Source organism: Lepidochelys kempii, chromosome 17, assembly GCF_965140265.1.
Source record: "Lepidochelys kempii isolate rLepKem1 chromosome 17, rLepKem1.hap2, whole genome shotgun sequence".
In the NCBI taxonomy this organism is placed as follows: Eukaryota; Metazoa; Chordata; order Testudines; family Cheloniidae; genus Lepidochelys; species Lepidochelys kempii.
This window is the reverse complement of record NC_133272.1, coordinates 2,060,422-2,079,098: the sequence shown is the minus strand read 5'-3', so window position 1 is coordinate 2,079,098 and position 18,677 is coordinate 2,060,422. Positions and strand designations below refer to the sequence as shown.

The 18,677-nt window shown below is 59.0% G+C and overlaps 1 protein-coding gene across 6 annotated transcripts in view; it reads left to right on the top strand.

Annotated features, from left to right (window-relative positions):
* Positions 1–18,677, top strand: part of MYO18A (myosin XVIIIA) — a 163,131-nt gene that overhangs the window by 83,397 nt on the left and 61,057 nt on the right. For 3 of the 6 annotated variants that reach the window (XM_073315971.1, XM_073315970.1, XM_073315972.1), the window contains exons 3-7: positions 13,994–14,029; positions 16,321–16,383; positions 17,591–17,678; positions 18,149–18,258; positions 18,431–18,607. In XM_073315971.1, coding sequence (XP_073172072.1) covers positions 13,994–14,029; positions 16,321–16,383; positions 17,591–17,678; positions 18,149–18,258; positions 18,431–18,607 — 474 coding nt within the window. Of the gene's footprint in view, positions 1–13,993; positions 14,030–14,115; positions 14,135–16,320; positions 16,384–17,590; positions 17,679–18,148; positions 18,259–18,430; positions 18,608–18,677 lie in introns of those variants that run through there. The other 3 variants (XM_073315973.1, XM_073315968.1, XM_073315969.1) reach the window with 3 other exon arrangements.

The window sequence follows — 18,677 nt, the reverse complement described above, 5'->3', positions numbered from 1 at the left end:
AATTACTAATGCCGCCAGTGGCCCGCTTGTGACTGACAGTTTTCACAGAAGATGTTCCTAACCACATTTAATTCTAACCGTTGCCACTTGCTTCATGGGGGGGAGGGGGGGGGGAAGAGACTGTACTTCCCTCAGCTAAAGCTGGGGGACAGCAGTCAGCTGTGAATGCTGCTCAACAGGGATGGGAATAGCTGAAATCCCACTTCCTGGGGATGCATTCAGCCAGGGCGCAGGGGTTAGGTAGGCTTCAAGGAGAAACAGCTGAATGCAGGGACTATTGACTCTGTAACTCTCATACTGTATTCCATGTGAAGGTTTTTCCCACTGCTTTCTGTTCTAATGGCCTCTCTTAGGGTCTGATCCTAGAACCAGTGAAGTCCATGGGAGTTGTTCCATGGTTTTCAGTGAACTTTGGATCAGGCCCGTAATTGGGTTCCCAGTTAAGATGGCGTATCTTGGGCGATGGCTTGCCCTGACTAGAGATCAGCTATTGATTGGGGAGTTGCTGTGCTTCCTGCTGCCAGGGACCCCTTGTTGCTAATGCAGGGCAGGGCACAACCACACAGGCCAAGGAAAATTTCTTCCCTATTAGTCTGTCATCTGTTGTAGAGAGGCCTTTTCAGAGCACTGCCAGGTTTAAAGAAGCCCTGGTCACCGCGTTCTTTCCCTGGAATTTTCCAGGGCGGGCAAAGGCGTGTGCTTGTATTCACCAGCGCTTCCCAAAAGGCCGGCTGCTGGAGAGATTAGCTGATGACGTTTAACATGCAGTCTGTTGTCTGATGTGGTAAGAGCAGGGGCACCTCGTGAGAAGCCAGGTCACTTTCCTTATCTGAGCACTTGGCTTTTCATTTGTTACTCAGTTTAGCTCAGTTGTCAGAGCTAAACTGAGTAACAAGCAGAAAGATAGAAACCCTCCTGGGGAGGGGAAATGGGGCTTTAGTTGCCAGCCAGGTCACCAACTGCAAATTCAGTCCCTCCTGTTTGACGGAGCTTAGCTGCTGTGAGCTATGGAGCATGTCGGCATGTAGCTTACCTAGGGCAGCTGAGCCTCCTAGGCGGAGTGGTGTTACAAAGCCATGCAGGAGGAGTGTTTGTGTCATCTCTGCTTTCTCCCCCTCAGCAGGCTTGGTGAGGTTTTTGATTTTGAAATAATTGGGAAACATTTTTTGCATTCGTTTCCAATGCTTGTGAATGTAAGGGAAGCCATAAGCTTTACTGTGTACTGAATGCACCTTCAGGGTCCCTGGCTTTGCCGTGGCCTATGCCTCATACTTCAGAAGAAGGCACAAAGTTCCCCCATAACACACTCCATTGTCTAATGGCGTCCCTTGGGTGGCTGTTGTTTCCTAAGCCCCACAAGCAACCCCTATTTGCTCTGAAGCATGAGTATCAGTCGTCCTTGTAACTTTCTTCATGCTAATATATCTGCTAATGCTACTCTTGGTTTCATAACTCTTGTCATCTTTGAACCTTACTAAGCTGTTTGCCCCAGCGTCCTGCAGTGGTGAGTTCCGGAGGTCCTGCTTCTGCTTGAACTCTTGTGGTCGCAACAGTGAATTGCACAAGAATGGGAGCAGCCTAAGCCGAAGTCTCTGGAAGCAGCCGCACCACCCCCCAGCTCTGATCTCAGCCACGCTCGTGTGCTCAGAAAGTGCTAGATGAAAGTGTGTGTGAGAGAGAGTCTGGAAGTCCCTTTGAGAGTTCTGGCTGAAATGTGCCCCTCTTCTCTGTTTATCCCCCAGGTTAAGGATGAGGACAAACTTTTATCTGTGAAAAGAACTGGGAAAGAGGATGGGGCAGTAAGTGTCTGTGGGATCGGGGGGCTAGCTTTGAGTGTTGCATCCTACTTGTGCTAACTCACAGGCCCAGACAACCTCCTCTGAGACCCAAAGGCCATTGACGGCAGGTACCGGGCCAACTCTGCTTAACAGGCAGTTTGCGCTTCCGGCTGGTACTAGCACTGCTGGCATCAAAGAGGTGGCCCCAGGGTGGCGTGCTGCTTCTGGCTCTGGGACGTTACCCACCCAAGGTGGTGAGCCTCTGGTTCAGCAAAGCCGCTGCTGCTGTTTTTCCTTTCAGAGGGCGGGATTCCTCCGGTGAGGAGGAAGCTGCTGTTCCCAGGCCCAGTGGGCTGGTGTGACAAAGTGGGACTGTTCTTAATGGTTCCTCTGAATAGTGTGGGGGTGCCTCAGTTTCCTCTATGCAGTTCTTAAGTTTCTAGTGGGTGGGGTAAAGGTGTATGATCCTTGCAGAGCCCTAGAGGGCAGGTGTGTGCAGGGGTCTGGACACAGAGAATGGCCGACACCCTGTTTCCTGGCAACTGATGAGATGGTGAGAGCTAAAGGGTTGGAGAACAAAGGAAGCCAGTGACCTCCTGGCCCGGGAAAGGGACAAAGCCCAGAGGAGGAGGGGCTGGAAGGAGTTTCAGTTTGGGGCTGGCTGGGGACATGGAGTGAAGGGCAGACGTGGTTGTCTGGTTCACTGCCCCCCAAAATGGACCCGGCTGAGGGGTCCTGTTCTCTGCACCTATAAGCTCTGTTTTAGACCATGTTCCTGTCGTCTAATAAACCTTCTGTTTTACTGGCTGGCTGAGAGTCCCGTCTGACTGCGGAGTTGCGGGGCAGGATCCTCTGGCTTCCCCAGGAGCCCTGCCTGGGCGGACTCGCTGGGGGAAACACAAGGAGGGGCAGAGGACGCTGAATGTTCTGAGGTCAGACCCAGGAAGGTGGAAGCTGGGTGAGCTGTGTGTCCTGCAGACAGGCTGCTCACAGAAAGGAGACTTCCCCAGAGTCCTGCCTGGCTTCGTAGGGAGCAGTTCCAGAGCATGGCCCGGGGACTCCAGAGCTGGGTGCAGCTCCCTCTGGGGGCAGCTTTTCACAACCCTGGGTAGGTCAGAGAGGCTCTGCAGTGGTTCTGGGGTGAATCCCATGTGGTGGTGCCCAGGCTGCCCTGCCACGTGCTGCTCTGAGCCATCGGGCCAGCCTGCACCCCTCACCTAGTGCCTTGCTTATTGGGGGTCAGGGAGTGTGATTCTGTGGCTGCTGGCTGGTTACCTCGGAGACAGGATGGAAGTAGAACGGGATTTGATTGGCTGAGCATGAGATGCAGGCAGAAGTGGTCGCTGAGCAGGTTGTCGTGTCATTCTGCCTGTAGGATGCTGACCCCCAGGGCCTGGGGGCAGATCTCTCTGTGCTAATGAGGGTGGAGTTGAAGAAGGGGGCATCAGCTGACTTGAGGGGATGGCTGGTTGTTGCACTAAGGCTCAGAAGCGGAGCTGCCGGGAGCAGTGGTTCACCTCCCAGCAGGGTTGCTCTGTGCTCCTCGCCAGGCTTATCCGTGGAGTGGTGGCAGGTTATTGGGATGGTCTTTCACATGCACCCTTGAGAGCCCGGGCTTGCTCTGCTGTGCAGGGCTAGTAAAGGTCCTGAGACATGCTCCGTCAGTGTCCTTCTGCTGCCTCCTGTCCCCACACCAAACTTTCCTTTCTTTCCTCTGTTGTTGTGGGCACGAGCTGCCTGGCTCCTCCGCAGAGATGGCTGAATTCCAGAGGTGGATCAAGTGATTCCTGTATATTGGTGGTTAGCAAAACTGTGTGGGACCCCTCCGGAGGAAAGAAATGACAAACAGCGCTGGTAAAGCGGTAATCTTACCAAAGTCCCAGCTTGTCTTGCTGGGACTGTATTGCTATAAAAGTGACTTTACAGAAAGATCCATACAGCATCATCACTAATCTGCATGACTGACAGATTGGGCTGGGTGCAGCCTCCTCTCCTCCAGTCCCATGTCCAGAGAGCCATCCTGCTGTTCAGACACAGAGCGCAGGCTGCGGTAGTGGACCTGTGGAGATGCTGCCCCTCTGACACCCAGCCGTGTCACCTCTCACTTCAGTGGCGTTAATCAGCGAACATCTCGATTGATGCGGTATCAGCAGGCACGTCTCTGGCGCTGGGAACGTTGATCCCATGTGGGCTGCTGCCGGCTGACCCTTTGGGAGCTCCTCTGCGTGCTTGCTCTTCCCCAGCTGACAAGAGGGCTGGCTTGCAGCCACTCGGCACAGACCGGCCACCCAATCGCCGCCGGGTCCAGGGGCCGTGGGACACGTCTTGCCTTTCCAGGGAATCCCTGTTCCATGCCAGGGAGGAGTTTGCCCATAAGGTATTTGCAGTCATGGTCCATCCAGCTCAGCCAGAAGCAAATGCCACAGCATTTCCCATGGGTGCGAAGCTGAGCTGGCTTTCTTGGGAGCTGCTCTCCAGAGCAGCACGGTGCACAAGAGAGGAGCAGGGGTCCGTCACCTGCCTCACTTTACCTGTCATAAGCCATGTTCCCTCTGAATGCCTTCTGCTGTGGGCCTCTGTCCTGCCTGCCGGGGCCAGGGGCAGTGCCCTGTGTGGTGGGGAGTGAAGTGCACAGTGGACACCCCCGGAGAGGCTGGTTTTGTGAGTGCTTTGCCTTGCCGGTCAACTTGCTGCAGAGTGTTTCTCAAGGCAGGTTGTGCTGCAGTGCAGTGTGTTAAGGAGGCTAGATTGCAAGTCTAACGCATTTATCTCTGCTTCAGATCTCACCGGTGTGCGACCCTCTCTGGCTAGGAGCGGTGACACACACGGGGGGGGGGGGGGGGCTGGGGGCTGGGACTGATCCACTCTCTTTAACCTGGATTTTGTCACCACCTGCTGTGCAAGGTTAACCCGTTGGGGGCTTGGCTGCTCACTCAGACAGGTGCTCTGCTGCCTGCTGGTCTCTTTCCACCTTCAGCACATCTCCTCTTTCCTGGGTTGGCTTTAATGGAGCGTTGGGGGATGGGATTGTCTGGGGGTCGATAAAAGGTTCTCGTGTGGTTTGCATGAGGAATAACGTCATACACGATGGTAAATGAGCAGGGAAGGAAATTCCAAGGCGTGCCCTGTTAGTGGGGCACCGATTTGCAGGGAGAATTGCTGAGTGTGTGAACATGCTGCAGAACCCCGGCTGCTGTTCCAAACCTGTTGGCCAGGTAGATCATCTCTCCCTCCCCACCCCCCCACCCCTTTGAAGAGAAAGCTAAATGGAGAGTGCAGCTTCCTGGACAAGGCTGGAGAGGCTTTTCTGAGCCCTCAGCTTTGAGCGGTGGGGCATTACTGGCAGCAGTTAGGGAAAAGAAAGCTGCAGTGGGGTGGTGAGATGCTGCCCCGCATGGTAGCAGCCCAGCCGCAGACTCTAGCTGGCTTTGTTCCTACCTCTCCGGAGTATCAGCCGCTGGCTGGAGACCTAGAGATCAAACGGGCTGGCCGATCGGGCAGCGCGGGCAGCGCCATACTGGGGGATCCATTTCGCTGTCACCAGTAACATGCTCCATTAGTGTAAATCATTCACAGGGAGAAAAGCCCAGAGCTGAGTGACAGACAAAGGTCTTGGCAGGTGCGTATGAGAGACAGGTGAGGGGCGTGGACAGGACGAGCTGTGTCACCAAATGAGCTGCATACAGAGACGGGACTAGGGCAGCAGCCTGAGACACCCAGCGGGATCTGAATCGGCCCAGGATCTATGACACACTGCTGCTTGCGTCTCTCCCAGCCTGGATCATGCTGGGTGTGGGAGGATGGGTGAGAGCCACTTGTGCCTGGCAGGATGGGAAGAGCAGACCTCTGGGCCTGCGGGTGTTTCTCAGTAATTTGGTGTTTCTGCTGCAGGCACCACTAACGACAGGGTGCAGAGCTGACGCCACGGGACTTGGCTCCAGGATTTAGTTCAAAGCCCTTTGTTTATCTATCTTGTCAAGGAATTGGCAGCTCCCAGGTTTCTTATCCACCTGCTTCTCTGCAGACTGTTGGGGCAGGGTGGAACCCACCTCTGCCACCTCCTTCACCATGCAAAGTCTCAGCGGAGGCCTTGAATTAATTATGTTCAGCTCAAATGTCCACTTCTTGGGCTGGTCCCGCTGGAGTCTAGCAGCAACGTAAACCTCTGAGAGGAGTCCCCCAACCAGTGCAGGACTTGTGTGTGCATCCTGCATGCTGACGTGGTGGAGACAGGAGCCGCAGCCATCTGTACGTGGGGCTTTGAGCAGCTGAGCCCAGAGTGGGGGAGCTCTGCCGGTCTAGGCACAGGTGGGAGGTGTTGTCTCTTCCAGTTATAGTGCAGGGAGAGGTTTCTCCCCCGCCCCCCACCAGACTGGCCCTTGTAGGGGGTGGGGACCAACTGTCCTCCATCCCCTGTGCTGCGGGTGCCCCTCTCCCCCGGTTGCAGGGAGGTGAAGTCTGGACCTGCAAGTTCAGGCGTCCCCCAGCATTGTGGTGGTAGACACTCCAGCAGGTAGGGTCGCACATTGACATCATCGTCTCCTGCCTGGACCGGGAGAGGCAGTGAAACTTTCTGGGAGTGTTTCCGTTAGCCCTGGTGCTAGAGCTCAAAGCAGTAGTGCATGAAGAGAGCCATCCACCATGGCTCCTTTTCCAAACCCGTCTTTGCGGAGCGCCCTGCAGAGCAGTGGCTGGTCTGGACTCCGTGAGGGATGCAGCTTTGTTACCGGTGCTCTTCGTAAGCCGTGTCACATGGCGAGGTCTCAGAACGAGCTTGTCCTGGCCTGGGAAACCTGTGAACACTAAACAGAGCATCTGTAGCTCCATGGCCCGGTCCTGTGCCCATTGCAGCCATGGCAGAACTGGTGCTGATGGCCGTGGGTGCAGGATGGAGCCCAGAACACTCTTCTCCTGTGTCTGTGTCACTTGTGATGTGGATCCACTAACGGGGTTGGCAGGGGAGGCTGGAGCTGGGTTAGCTGCTGAAGGGAGGTTTCTGTGTGTCCTCTCTCCCGCTCTGTGTGCGTGTGTGTGTGGGTGTGGTGGTAAGGGGATGTCCTCCTGTAATGTGGTCATGTATTTGTAACTGTAGTCAGAAAATCCAAATGCAGGGGAAGACGAGCCACCCGCTCCCCGAAGCCCAGAGCCTCCAGAGAGAGTGAAGAGCCCAGAGCCTCTGCTCAACGGCGATAACCAGCCTCCCTCCCACACACCTGCCCAGACCATGAACGGCCTGGAAGGATCCAGGCCTGGCTCACTGGCCCAGCCTGAGCTGCTGGGAGAGGAGAGCCAGGGCCTGTCCAGGAAGAGAGTGGTGAGGGTGGTGCGGAAGGTGGTGCGCAAAGTCCTGCCTGGCGAGGCCTCTGGCAGCACCAAGGAGCTGGGGAGGGACGTGAAGTCTCCTGAGCCAGCTTCGCCAGCCAAGAAGGAAGAGAAGGCGCCACCGAGGGTGGTGTCTCCGCCTCCATTGCCTGCGTCCTCCCCAAAGTCGGAGCCCAAGGAGCCTGGCCCAAAGGATGAGATCTCGGTGGGTCTGAGAAGCCTGATGTCCCGAGGCAAAACCAAACAGCACAGGCCTCGCCTCAGGCCAGTGGAGAAGCAGGAGGAGGAGAAACCTCCTGAGCCGAAGACACCCCCAGTGGGGAAGGAACCCGAGAAGCCTGGCTCCCCATCTCCTGCAGAGGAGGAAGGGGCAGTAGCCACTCCAGACCCCAAAACAAAACAAGAGCAGATGGTGGAGCCAACACACGTGGCACCTCAGAAAGCAGCTGCTCCGGGGCAAGCCAAGGTACACATGAGTGTGTGCAGTCTAGACCGGTGATGCATGGCACCGGTGTGTGGTCTGGGCCTGTCACTCCTAACACTGCCTGTGAGTGCTGCGGAGCTGAGCGTGGTGTCCACGTCAGCACACATCCAGGCTCTGATCATACGCTTTGTGCCTAGCTGAAGAAGTGCATGGCTTTACGGGCCACTTGGAGCCGTCTGGTGACGGTGCATGGCGTGAGCTGCTCACCGTAACTTACTGTGCGTTCCCAGCCCCATGCCGGTGCTGCTCCTCCTGGGTCAGTGCTGCTGCACCTGTTCCAACACATAGGCTTGCTCCTGTTAGCCTGCGGGCCAGGGCTGGAGGAGGAGACCTGCGGCTGCTCAGCAATGGGAGCCCCTTTGGCTGCTGGGCAGGTCATAGGGTCCAGCAGCAGTCAGCGGTGATCTTCCCCTCCCAGCTCTGTTTGGTAGCGAGTCTTGGGGTTGTGTTTTAGGGACAGAGCTCAATCCTTCGTTGCCAAGCAGCCTGCTCAGGGCGCTGCATTAGTGGGGGCTCGCAGAGCAGGCTCCCACGTTGGATGCAGGCTTCCTCTGGGCAGGACGCTGGTGCCCCAGCTGCTCCAAACCAGGGATAGTTAGTATTTCCCCTTTGCTCCGAGCAGCACACCCCTGCCACCCACAGGGCTTCCTGGGAACCTCTTGCAGATGCTGTTCATTTCTCAAGGTCTGGGAGTCGGTTCCTCAGTCCCTCTCAGAGCCATCATCACCACTCCCAGAGTGACAGGAGGGGGCGCTGCAGAACCAGGTGCTGCTTCCTGCCCAAGGTGTTGAGGCCTTTGCCCTGTTGTTCGTGCCGCCATGAGCCCTCAGCCCCAGGAACCTGACCTGTGTCTCCTGCATGCCAGCCCAGCGTCCTAACCACATGCCCCTTCCTGGCCCTTTGAGGCTAGCCCGGTGTGGTGTGAAACGTTCATTAGTCTGCAGGCCTGACGTGTGCTGTGCAGCGTACGTGGGGCCAGGCGTTGTGGGGTGGAACCTCGCCTGGTCTCCTTACCGGGATTCCTAAGGACAAACCCAAGTCAATCAGCTTCCCTGTCTCTGTCTGACCCGGCTCGCTCCATGGAGAAACCCCAGCCAGCAGAGAAGCAGCTGCCTCCCCCAGGAGCCGCAGAGGGATCCCCCCAGCAGGTGAGCTGCTGGGTTGGGGAGCTGGGGACAGGGGAGGTCGGTGGCCGTGAAAGCCCCGTGACCACCATTGAGCAGTGTCACTGAGACGGTAGCTGGCTAAGCTCTTAGTTGAGGAGTACAGAACTGCGCCCCAGTGTGACTCGGCTGGGTGGCGCAGAGTGTGCCAGCCTGGCGGTGGCCGTGCCAGGGCGGTGTGCTGCGTGGGGAGGGCTGGGCGTGTATCCACTGGGCGTAGGTTTAAAAGGGCACTCGACTGACTCCAGTGGCAGCTGGGGATGGGGGCGGTAAGGGACTGGGGTCAGTGGGGAATCAAACCCTCCTTGTGAATGGCTGAGAAGTAGCCTGCTCCTGGGAGTGCTCCGCTATCCGCTGGGTGCTGCTGGTTTTCCTGGGGCACACTCTTGTGGGGGGGATGCCATCCCTTGCTCCGTACAATCCGAGTCCCCCGTCGTCCCCCCCCGTCCCCCCCCCGGTAACTAGAGTGTTCCTGGGACAGTTGCTTTGGTGAAACATGGCCAGAGAGCCAAGATCTTTGGCTGGCAGCTCTGCCTGCATGGCAGCTCTTGTGCCTGGCAGCTCTTGTGCCTGGCTCCAGCCTCTGCCCCGGAGGGCAGGTGTGCCGGGCCCCGGCCTGCCTGGTCAGGCTCTGCGGAAGCATCGCTGCTTGCGAGCGCAGTCCTTTGGCTCTGGTATTGCTGCCCTCGAGCACGCGCAGACTCTGCGGGAACCTGCAGAAGCCTTTGCTATGCAGCTGTTAAATGGAGCCCTGAGTGCCATGGGCCTTGGCCTGGGAGCTGCTAGCCTGGTTCAAGTCTGACTTGCTACAGGAACCAGTGGAGACGGCGGTGTTAAAGAACCCCCTCCCCAAACCCCTCTCCCCCACATACCCACTCACCCTCCTCCTCGGGGCCTGAGCTTTTGGGTGCTGCTCACTGGTTCTCCGGGTGTGACTGGCCGTACCCTGCCCCCACGGGCCCCTCGGGCTGGGTGAACGCCGCTGAGGGAGGGAGCTCTGTTCTCTATTTTGGGAGCGCTGGATCAGCCCCCTCCCTTCCTTCTTGCCCTTAGTGGCTGCCAAGCACAGCAGCAAACCCACGCCTCTTCTAGTGGGGGGCCAGTCCAGCGTCCCCTCTGCTCAGCCAGCAGGTTGGATCCCCACGCAGGGACTCAGGGCTGTGGAGCCCTTGGTAGTGAAGAGGAGCCCTGCTGGCCCCCGGGCCGCGTGGTGAGCGGGAGAGCTCAGCAGGGCTAACCCCAGCTCATTCGTAGTGTTGGTGGAGCGCGTTGCAAGCGCTGACCCCTCGGTGCCCTGGGCGGGCGGGCCAGTGCGCCATATCCGGACAGATGGCGAGGCCTTTGCCATGGGAGCTGTGAGTGCCGTGCGCCTAGCTTCATCCCCCTTGGGAGTCCTGGCTGCAGGCTCTGCCACGGCTCTTCCCAGAGGAAGAAGGCCTGGAGAAAGGGCTTTGGGGGGCAGTTCCTGCTTGGAGCTGAGACCTCCCTGAGGGAGCCTTGTCCCAGCCCTGTCCCTGCAGCATGCAGGGCATGCAAACTCCCATGCTGTTCAGCAGCAGGCGACTGAGGGGGCAAACGCACACTCCCGCTGCATTTGTCACCAGCTCTGAGGGCCCCAGGAGGCCAGCTTCCTCCCGCTCCCCTGCTCCTGGAGAGTTGCCCTGCAGAGGCTAAGCCCTGCCTTTGGCAAAGAACCCCAGTAGTTTGCCAGCAGGTGGTTCCCCAGCTGCCTTCTTTGCTCAGGACAGTGAGTGGCATGAAGGGTGACACTAATGCTGGTTTGACCTTTAGGCTGTAGCCGGCCCCAGTGCCCAGCTGACCCCAGTGGAGGAAGCTCACAGAAGGCTGGAGAGGATCTTCATGGCTTCTGTAAATCAGGGAGTTATTCCTACATACCTGTGTACATGCACCCACTCAGCTCTCCCAACCCACGTGCTATGGCTTCCCCGCTGCTTCTGCCCCGTGTGTGTGAGCAGCTCTGACTCTGAGTGCCTCCGTGGGCGGGCTGGTGTGTGGGAGGGCGCCGGTGTGCCCCCAGTGTGTGTGTAGGTCTGGGAGCTGTGCTCCCATCGCTCCCTTTGCTTTTCCGTGTGCCTGGGAGCTGCCGGAAGGCACCTCAGGCCTCTCCTTGGCATTTGGGAGCCATCAGGAGCTTCTAAGCCCTGTGGCTGCGGGCGCTGCTGCTGTACCTCTTCTGGCGAGAAGCCTCGTGTCACCGAGTCCCCGGGCGATGCTCTGGAACTGCTCCCTACGAAGCCAGCAGGACTCTGGGGAAGTCTCCTCTCTGTGAACAGACTGTCTGCAGGCCACACAGCTCACACGGCTTCCACCTTCCTGGGTCTGACCTCGGAGCATTCAGCATCCTCTTTGCCCCTCTTTGTGCTTCCCACAGCAGGAAGCCAGAGGGTCCTGCACCCCAACTTCGCAGTCAGACGGGACTCTGAGCCCGCCAGTAAAACAGAAGGTTTATTAGACGACAGGAACGTGGTCTAACACAGAGCTACAGTAGGTACAGAGACTAGGACCCCTCAGCTGGGTCCATTTTGGGGGGCAGTGAGCCAGACAACCACGTCTGCACTTCACTCCAGGGGGGAAGGGCCCAGGTCATCAGTTGCCAGGAGACAGAGTGCCAGTCATTTATGTACACTGGCCCTTTGCTCTTCAACAATTACACCCCCTTATTCCACCCCCTAGAGACTTAAGAAATGCCTAGGGGAAACTGAGGCACCCCTACAGTATTCAGAGGAAACATTAAGAACAGTCCCACTTCGTCTCACCTCGGCTCTCAGATTTAGAGACACAGAGTTTCATGTGCTGGAACTCCCTGGTTAGATCAAATCCCTCCCTTGCCCCCCACACCTGGCTGCAGAGGTCACAGGATTCTCTTCCACAAAAACCATTTTCCCTGCTGTTTAAAATATGTATCAGCACCAGTTACCCTGCAATAACAAGTCCAGAGGTGCACAGCCCAGGGGTTAAGGGGTGCGTGTCTAGCAGGCAGGGTAGGAGCTGTGTGTGCTCTGTTCTCTGAGGACACCCCTCTTCTATCCCTTACCAGTATTCCTGCCCATAGGAGGATGTGTGCAGGGGCCTGCCGTTCTCTCTCATCCTAACACGGCATGCAGGAGAGGCCCCCGTATACTTCCTGTGCTTTCTCTCCAATGCCTCAGCTGCCTGCTGTGGACTAACTGCCGCACTTGTGGTGAGTGCGGCAAGTGTCCCAGAGCGCAGCAGGGGATGTCCCGACAGGGTGTGACGAAGCGGGACTGTTCTTAATGTTTTCTCTGAATAGTGTGGGGGTGCCTCAGTTTCCCCTAGGCAGTTCTTAAGTATCTAGGTGGTGGGATAAGGGTGTATGATCCTTGCAGAGCCCTAGAGGGCAGGTGTGTGCAGGGGTCTGGACACAGAGAATGGCCGACACCCTGTTTCCTGACAACTGATGGCCTGGGCCCTTCCCCCCTGCAAGGTGAGAGCTAAAGGGTTGGAGAACAAAGGAATCCGGTGACCTCCTGGCCCGGGAAAGGGACAAAGCCCAGAGGAGGAGGGGCTGGAGAGAGTTTCAGTTTGGGGCTGGCTGAGACATGGAGTGAAGGGCAGATGTGGTTGTCTGGCTCACGGCCCCCCAAAATGGACCCAGCTGAGGGGTCCTGTTCTCTGCACCTACAAGCTCTGGTTTAGACCATGTTCCTGTTGTCTAATAAACCTTCTGTTTTACTGGCTGGCTGAGAGTCACGTCTGACTGCGAAGTTGTGGGGTAGGACCCTCTGGCTTCCCCAGGACCCCGCCTGGGCGGACTGGCTGTAGGAAGCGCACGGAGGGGCAGAGGATGTTGAATGTTCCAAGGCCAGACCCAGGAAGGTGGAAGCTGTGTGAGCTGTGTGTCCTGCAGACAGTCTGCTCACAGAAAGGAGACTTCCCCAGAGTCCTGCCTGGCTTCGTAGGGAGCAGTTCCAGAGCATTGCCCGGGGACTCCGTGACACATGGGTCCTGGGCCACTGGACCCTCTCCTCTGTCTCCCTGGGGTGGGAGTTACCTGAGCGTCGGGGAGAGGCCGTGGGCAGGCGGACTCACTCCACACATGGAAGAGTAACGCTGGGGTGAGGCTGCTGGCGCTCTGAGTCTGGAGGAGGAAGTGTGCCACCCCTCCGGTGCCCAAGGGGCAGCCCATGCCTGTTGCCCCCAATGGACTGCTGGCCCCTCTGCTGCTGGAGGGTGAGTGAGCATGGCACGCTGGGTCCGGGAGCCGGGCGGCACTCCCTGAGGAGGATGACAGCGGCCGTAGTTACTCACTTCGGTTTACTCCAGGCTGGCCTTTGGGCTGCTGGCAAGCAAGCAGCGCAGCCCGCGGGTGCATCCCAGAGTCAGTAAGGTCCTCAGTCAGTCGAGTGTTAAACTTGAGTTCCTGTTGGTACTGGCCCTGGTGAGCAGCCCTCCGTGGAAAGGCCAATGCCGCCAGCTTTCTGTGAGCTCCCTGGGGCTCCGGCTTGGGGCGGGCATGGTCAGCACCAGGAGTGGTTCCATTAGTAGCAGGGTCATTGATTACCAGGGTGGTGGCCTGCTTCCTCCACCCTCCTCCAGGAGAGCGCTTTGGGCCGCCCAGCAGCGAGGCTGGTGGCTGGCTGGAGTCAGAGGTGGGCTAGCTTTGTTGGGTCCACTCTGCAGCACTGGCTCTTGGAAATCCAACCTGGCCTGCAGTAGGGGAAGGCTCAGACAGCTGTCAGGCCACGGATTTCACCCTGCAGGATGGGGGTTTTAAATGGCCGGGGCAGGGTTGCTCTGTGATGCAGGCTGCAGTCCCTGAGGTCAGACCCAGCCCAGCGTCACATCCTTGTTGTACCAGGCGATTAGCAGTTAGGCCAAGGGGTTTTGTCATCAGGAAGCAGAGCTGGCAGCTGCGACTTCTGCTCTGGCTTGGAGGCCAGGCTCCGTAGAGACACAGCTGTGCAGTTCCTTTGTGTACGCCGAAGCCTGTGCGAGGTACCGGGCAGAAGCTGGCTGGCTCTGAGAGTGGCCCTGCTGGGAGAGTGATGGCCCCACTGGCCTGACAAGGGTGGTGGTTGTCCCCGAGCCATGGGGAAGCAGTTGGTTTGAGCAGCGCATGGTTGGATGTTGATGTGGGGTTTTGGCCCGGGCAGTCGCACACCTGGTCTGTTTGGGGTCACTGGCTGGGATGAGTTTCCTTCGATTCTTTGCTTATCTCACCCTCTTTCTTCTCCTTTTTCCCCTTCTTGCCTTGCTGCCATTAGCTGGAGCCTGTGGCCTCCCCGTCAGCACAGAGTCAGGTACTGTACCCCTGCCCACAGGAGCTCTCTGCTTCCACCGGTGACCTTCCACCGTCGTCTGTCTGCCTCTGGGCTGGTGTCTGTGCACGCGCCTCATGCTGGAGTGTAAGGCTTTCTTCACCTCTCCCATCTCCAGCCTGCCCCGTCTGGGTCTCTGTCCTGCTCATTCCTGCCATTGTGCGAGACTAGACCTGCTCCGGGGCCATTCTGGAGTAGTCCCAAGTCACCCCCCTGCGGGCAGGGTCTCGTGTGTCACTAATGAGCCGTATTTCCTCTGGCCTTGAGACTTTCCTCCTCGTAGCCAGGCAAGCGTGTGTGGGGCGAAGAACAGGCCGCCTAGCTCCCAGCAGTGGGAGGCTGCATACGATGGGGCGGGGAACAGGCCGCCCAACTCCCAGCAGTGGGAGGCTGCGTTGGCCAGTGCCGCTGACCGCTGGCTTCCCCAAGCTTCTAGAGCAGCTGGTGTGGGGCTCCCTCAGACCAGTGGCACCGGGGCTTCCTGGCTGCAGACTGACTTGTGCACCTCTGTGCAGGAGTTGCCTTGGGGTTGGAGTTATTCCCTCCCTTCCCACTGGGAAAGCAGGAGGTGGGAGCTCTGCACCGGGATGGTGCCCGTGAGCTTGCGGAGTGCAGTCCTGGTGCTGTCTGGCGGCAGAGGACAGACGTGCAGATCAGTGCGGCATGGGGACAGTCTCAGGCAAGAGGACCGTGAGCGGCTGTTAACTCTGTCCCAGCAGAAGGCTGCGTTCGGGCAGCAGTCAGGTCCTCGCCTGCTAACAGTGAGTGGGATGAAGGACACCGCACCCTTGCCGGCTGTCCGTCCCCATGTCACAGAGCGCTTCTCCAAGGGGGTCAGAATCACCGGCACAGCTTGGAGCTGGCCCAGGTCACTCAGCGAATCAGTGGCCGAGCTGACAAGAGAACCCAGGAGTCCTGACTCCCAGCTGTAGGCCCTGTGTACTGAGTAGGCTGCCTCTCGAATGTACTGGTGCCACCACTTGGCCTGCTCCTTGTACCGACCTGGGGCTGCAAACGCCCAAAGGGGAAGGGCCAGGCTGAGCAGCAGACTGCTCTGGGCAGTAAACTCCCCCAGACCTCCAGTGGGGATGTGCGCTCTTGTGTCCCGAAGGCTGCAAACGCCTGAGTGTGGATGAGGTTCCCAAGCCAGGGCTGGTCTGATGAACCCAGTGGCCTGCTATAGACGGGGCGAGGGAGCCCAGGATCTGTTCCTGGGCCAGGCTTGGGCCAGGCTGGCAGGTAAATGGGCACTCGAGAGCCTCTTGGCTTAGGTGCAGTCTCTGTCTCCACCTGCTGGCCAGCAGTGAAACCTGCATCACCCAGCCCCAGTGGGCTCTGCTCTGTGCAGTCACCTGGGGATGGGCGGGTCCGCAGCTCTCAGGGCGCTGGGCTGTGCATGTCCTGGCCGTGTCAGCCGCCACGCTGGACTCTCCCTGACGTTCGCTCCCGGACATGTGCGCAGCTGCGTTTGGGGAGCAAGAAACTGTGCATTGCTGAGGGGTCCCGTTCACCCTTCTGAGTAGGGGGTGAGGGTTCCTCCGTGTGCTGGAGAACATGTCTATTTTCTCGCTTCCTCCCCAATGCCCCATGTCTGGGTAGCCTGCCTGTTAGCCTAGGTGGGACCCTCCTTCCCACTGGCTCCTCGTTTTCCCAGCTTCTTGTGGATTGGATAGCTGGGGGGGCACGGCAAGGCAGGGAGGAGGGGTCCCACCCCTCCCAGGCCAGAGGGGGATTGCCCCCAGGTCTCCCGTGTAGTAGGGCAGAGCACTGAGGTCAAGGCCCAGGCCTGGGAGACAGCATTCCAGGTCTGCCACTTACTCCTTGGGTGAGCGTGGGCAGGTCAGTGGCCTCTCTTCGGAGGCCCAGCTCTGCAAAGCGCTTGGGGGGCAGGCTGGGAAATGCAGGGCACTGTAGTTAATTGTGGCCCTCAGAGCAGCCCAGGAGCAGAGAGCTGTGGGTGGGGGCTGCAGGACACAGGGCACTGCCGCCCTGCCCACAGCCCTACCCTGAGTGCAGCGTGGGCACCGGAAACTCTCCTTCAGGAGCAGCCGCCCCTCCTGCGGCGTGGCAGGGGGCGCTTGGGGGCAGGGCTGACAGCGTGCCGAAGGGTTGGGAGAGACGCGGTGCCACTGGCCCCCCTTTGCATAGTTGGCAGGTTTTGTCCCATTCACCTCCATTCGCTTTCCATAGCGGCTTTCCCTGCTCTTTGCGCCTTCCCCTGGGGGGAGAGGACGTTAACCCTTTACACCTTGCTTCCCCATCGGCCTCAATAGGGACAGGCGGACGATGCCCCAGCAGCCATGTTTGGCCCAGCCTCCACTGCATCCCTGCCTCAGGTCTGGCTGCTTGACCACATTAACGTTTTCGCGAGTATCTGTGAATTTGCTTGATGCTTTGTGGGGCGGGGGGACGACTGCCTTGTTTGTTTGCTGGAGTGTTGCTCTCCCTCTTTCTGTTTGCATGAGGCCTTTGCCCTGCATGTTTGCTGAGCTCATTGGTGGGACAAGGTCTTAGCCAGGACAGCTGGAAAAGCCCCCTGGGCCCATCCAATCTACTCTCCACAGGCCAGCCTGGGGCTGCTCCCTGAAGGACCATGGCCTTGTCCAGTGACTCCAGGGTTGGGGCCTGCCCTCGGGATGACTCCTCCACCCAGCAGAGCCTGCTATTGGGCAGCTTTGTCAAATATCCTGACCCCTGGTTCTCCCCTGTGGCCCACGCTTAACAGTCCCAGTGAGGCCGGCAGTTCTGTCCTGTGAGCTCCAAGGAGCCGTGCCTGTTTGCAGAGCTGAACTCTGCTGCGTTTTCCGGCTGTATGTGTGGGGCCCTGTTTGCACGGGTGTGGGAGTGTTGCTCGGTGAGACTCCGTGTGTCGTTCGTGTTGTCCCAGTTGGCAGAGTTGCCACGTTGTGCTCTCCGTGCCCTGTGCAGGGCGTGGGGGCTGTGTACATTGCTCACTTGGCTTGGAGCTTTAGGGGTGTCCCTTCTCTGCACTTTCCCTGTGTCCACGTGGCCTGGGTTCATTCTGCCCTGCAGGATGCACTGTGTTCCCCGCTGCCCTGCTCTGCTCTTTCTTTCTGCTGTGAGGGGGTCGCATGCTCAGCTTGTCCCAGCTGCACCGGGGCAAGTGACTTGGTCATGTTGGTCCAAGACCCGATGTGAGGCTGGCTCGAGTAGAGTGGCCGCTCTGAGAGCTTGTGTCGCGCAGATCACGCTGCCTGTTAGTGATGCAGGGGCGCTGCCATGCTCCCTTTGATGGCTAGAGCCAGGCTCTGTTGTGTGGAACAGCAGGGACCAGCTTTCCCACCCCTGGGGTCACTGCAGAGCTCCGTGGGGTCTGAGCTCTTCCCTGGGCAGGAGCTCTGGCACAGGGCTGGGTTTTCTCACTCCAGCCCCAGTGACTTGCTGTCCTGGGAATCGGGGGGTGCCTAGGCAGGGAGAGGGGAGGGCAGCAGGTGAGAGGTGCTGGAGTGTCTGATGGCCTGGGCTGGTCCAGTCCCCCCAGCCTGTGCCGTGACCTCTTCCCCTTTCTCCTCGTACTGGCAGGCGAAGACGGAGGAGCAGATCGCGGCTGAGGAGGCCTGGTATGAGACAGACAAGGTGTGGCTGGTCCACAAGGATGGCTTCTCCTTGGGTGAGTTCAGGGGGTGGGTGTTGTCCTTCACCTTCCGTGGGGGGCTCTGCCCCTGGCTTCCTCAGGGCAGTGCCACGCAGTGGGACTAGACCACGGTTCTGCTCACAGCCCTCCCTGCTTCTCCCCAGGGCATTGCTCAGAGCTATAGCCTGGCTCTGACCTGCCAGGCGACAGGCAGAAGAAAAGAGGCCCTAGAAGGCATCACTAGTGTGCCCTTGCACCGCGAGAGCAGGGTGCCTTCTCCTGAGCCTCCACGCCCATGCCAGGGCTCAGGGAGGCAAGTGGTAAAGGAGCAGCGGCTCTGGAAGAAGTGGGGCCTGGTGTGGGGGAGCAGCCTGGCCTCAGTGCCAGAGCTCCACCGCTAGGTGTCAGCATGTCCCTGGGCACGGGAAGGGATGGAGGGAGGGAGGGACGGGAGGGGGTCGGTGCCAGAACCTGCCCATGCCATGGCCTGTTTGTTCCCTTCGCAGCGAGCCAGCTGCGGGCAGATGAAGCGATCCTCCTGCCCGAAGGGAAGGTGAAGGTGAAACTGGACCACGATGGGTCCGTGCTGGAAGTGGACGAGGATGACGTGGAGAAGGTGGGAGCCCTGGGCCCTGGCTCTGGCTGGTGGGGCAGGGCAGGGGCAGGGGACCGCGGGGTGGGCAGGAGGGGAAGGTGAGAAGGGGCTCTGTGCCTGCGGTGGCAGGGGCTGTGTGGGGTAGGGGCTGGGATTCCCTGCCTGATGCTGCCTGTCCTCCCTCTGTCCCCAGGCGAACCCGCCGTCCTGTGACCGGGTGGAGGACCTGGCGAACCTCGTCTATCTCAATGAATCCAGCGCATTACACACTGTGCGCCAACGCTACGGCGGTAACCTGATCCACACCTACGCGGGGCCCACCATGCTGGTCGTCAACCCGCTCAGCTCCCCCTCCATGTACTCGGAGAAGGTAACGCTGCCCCGGGGCTGGCTGCACGAGCCCTTCTCACAGCTTCTGCACTCCGTCCCCGCGGGTCCCC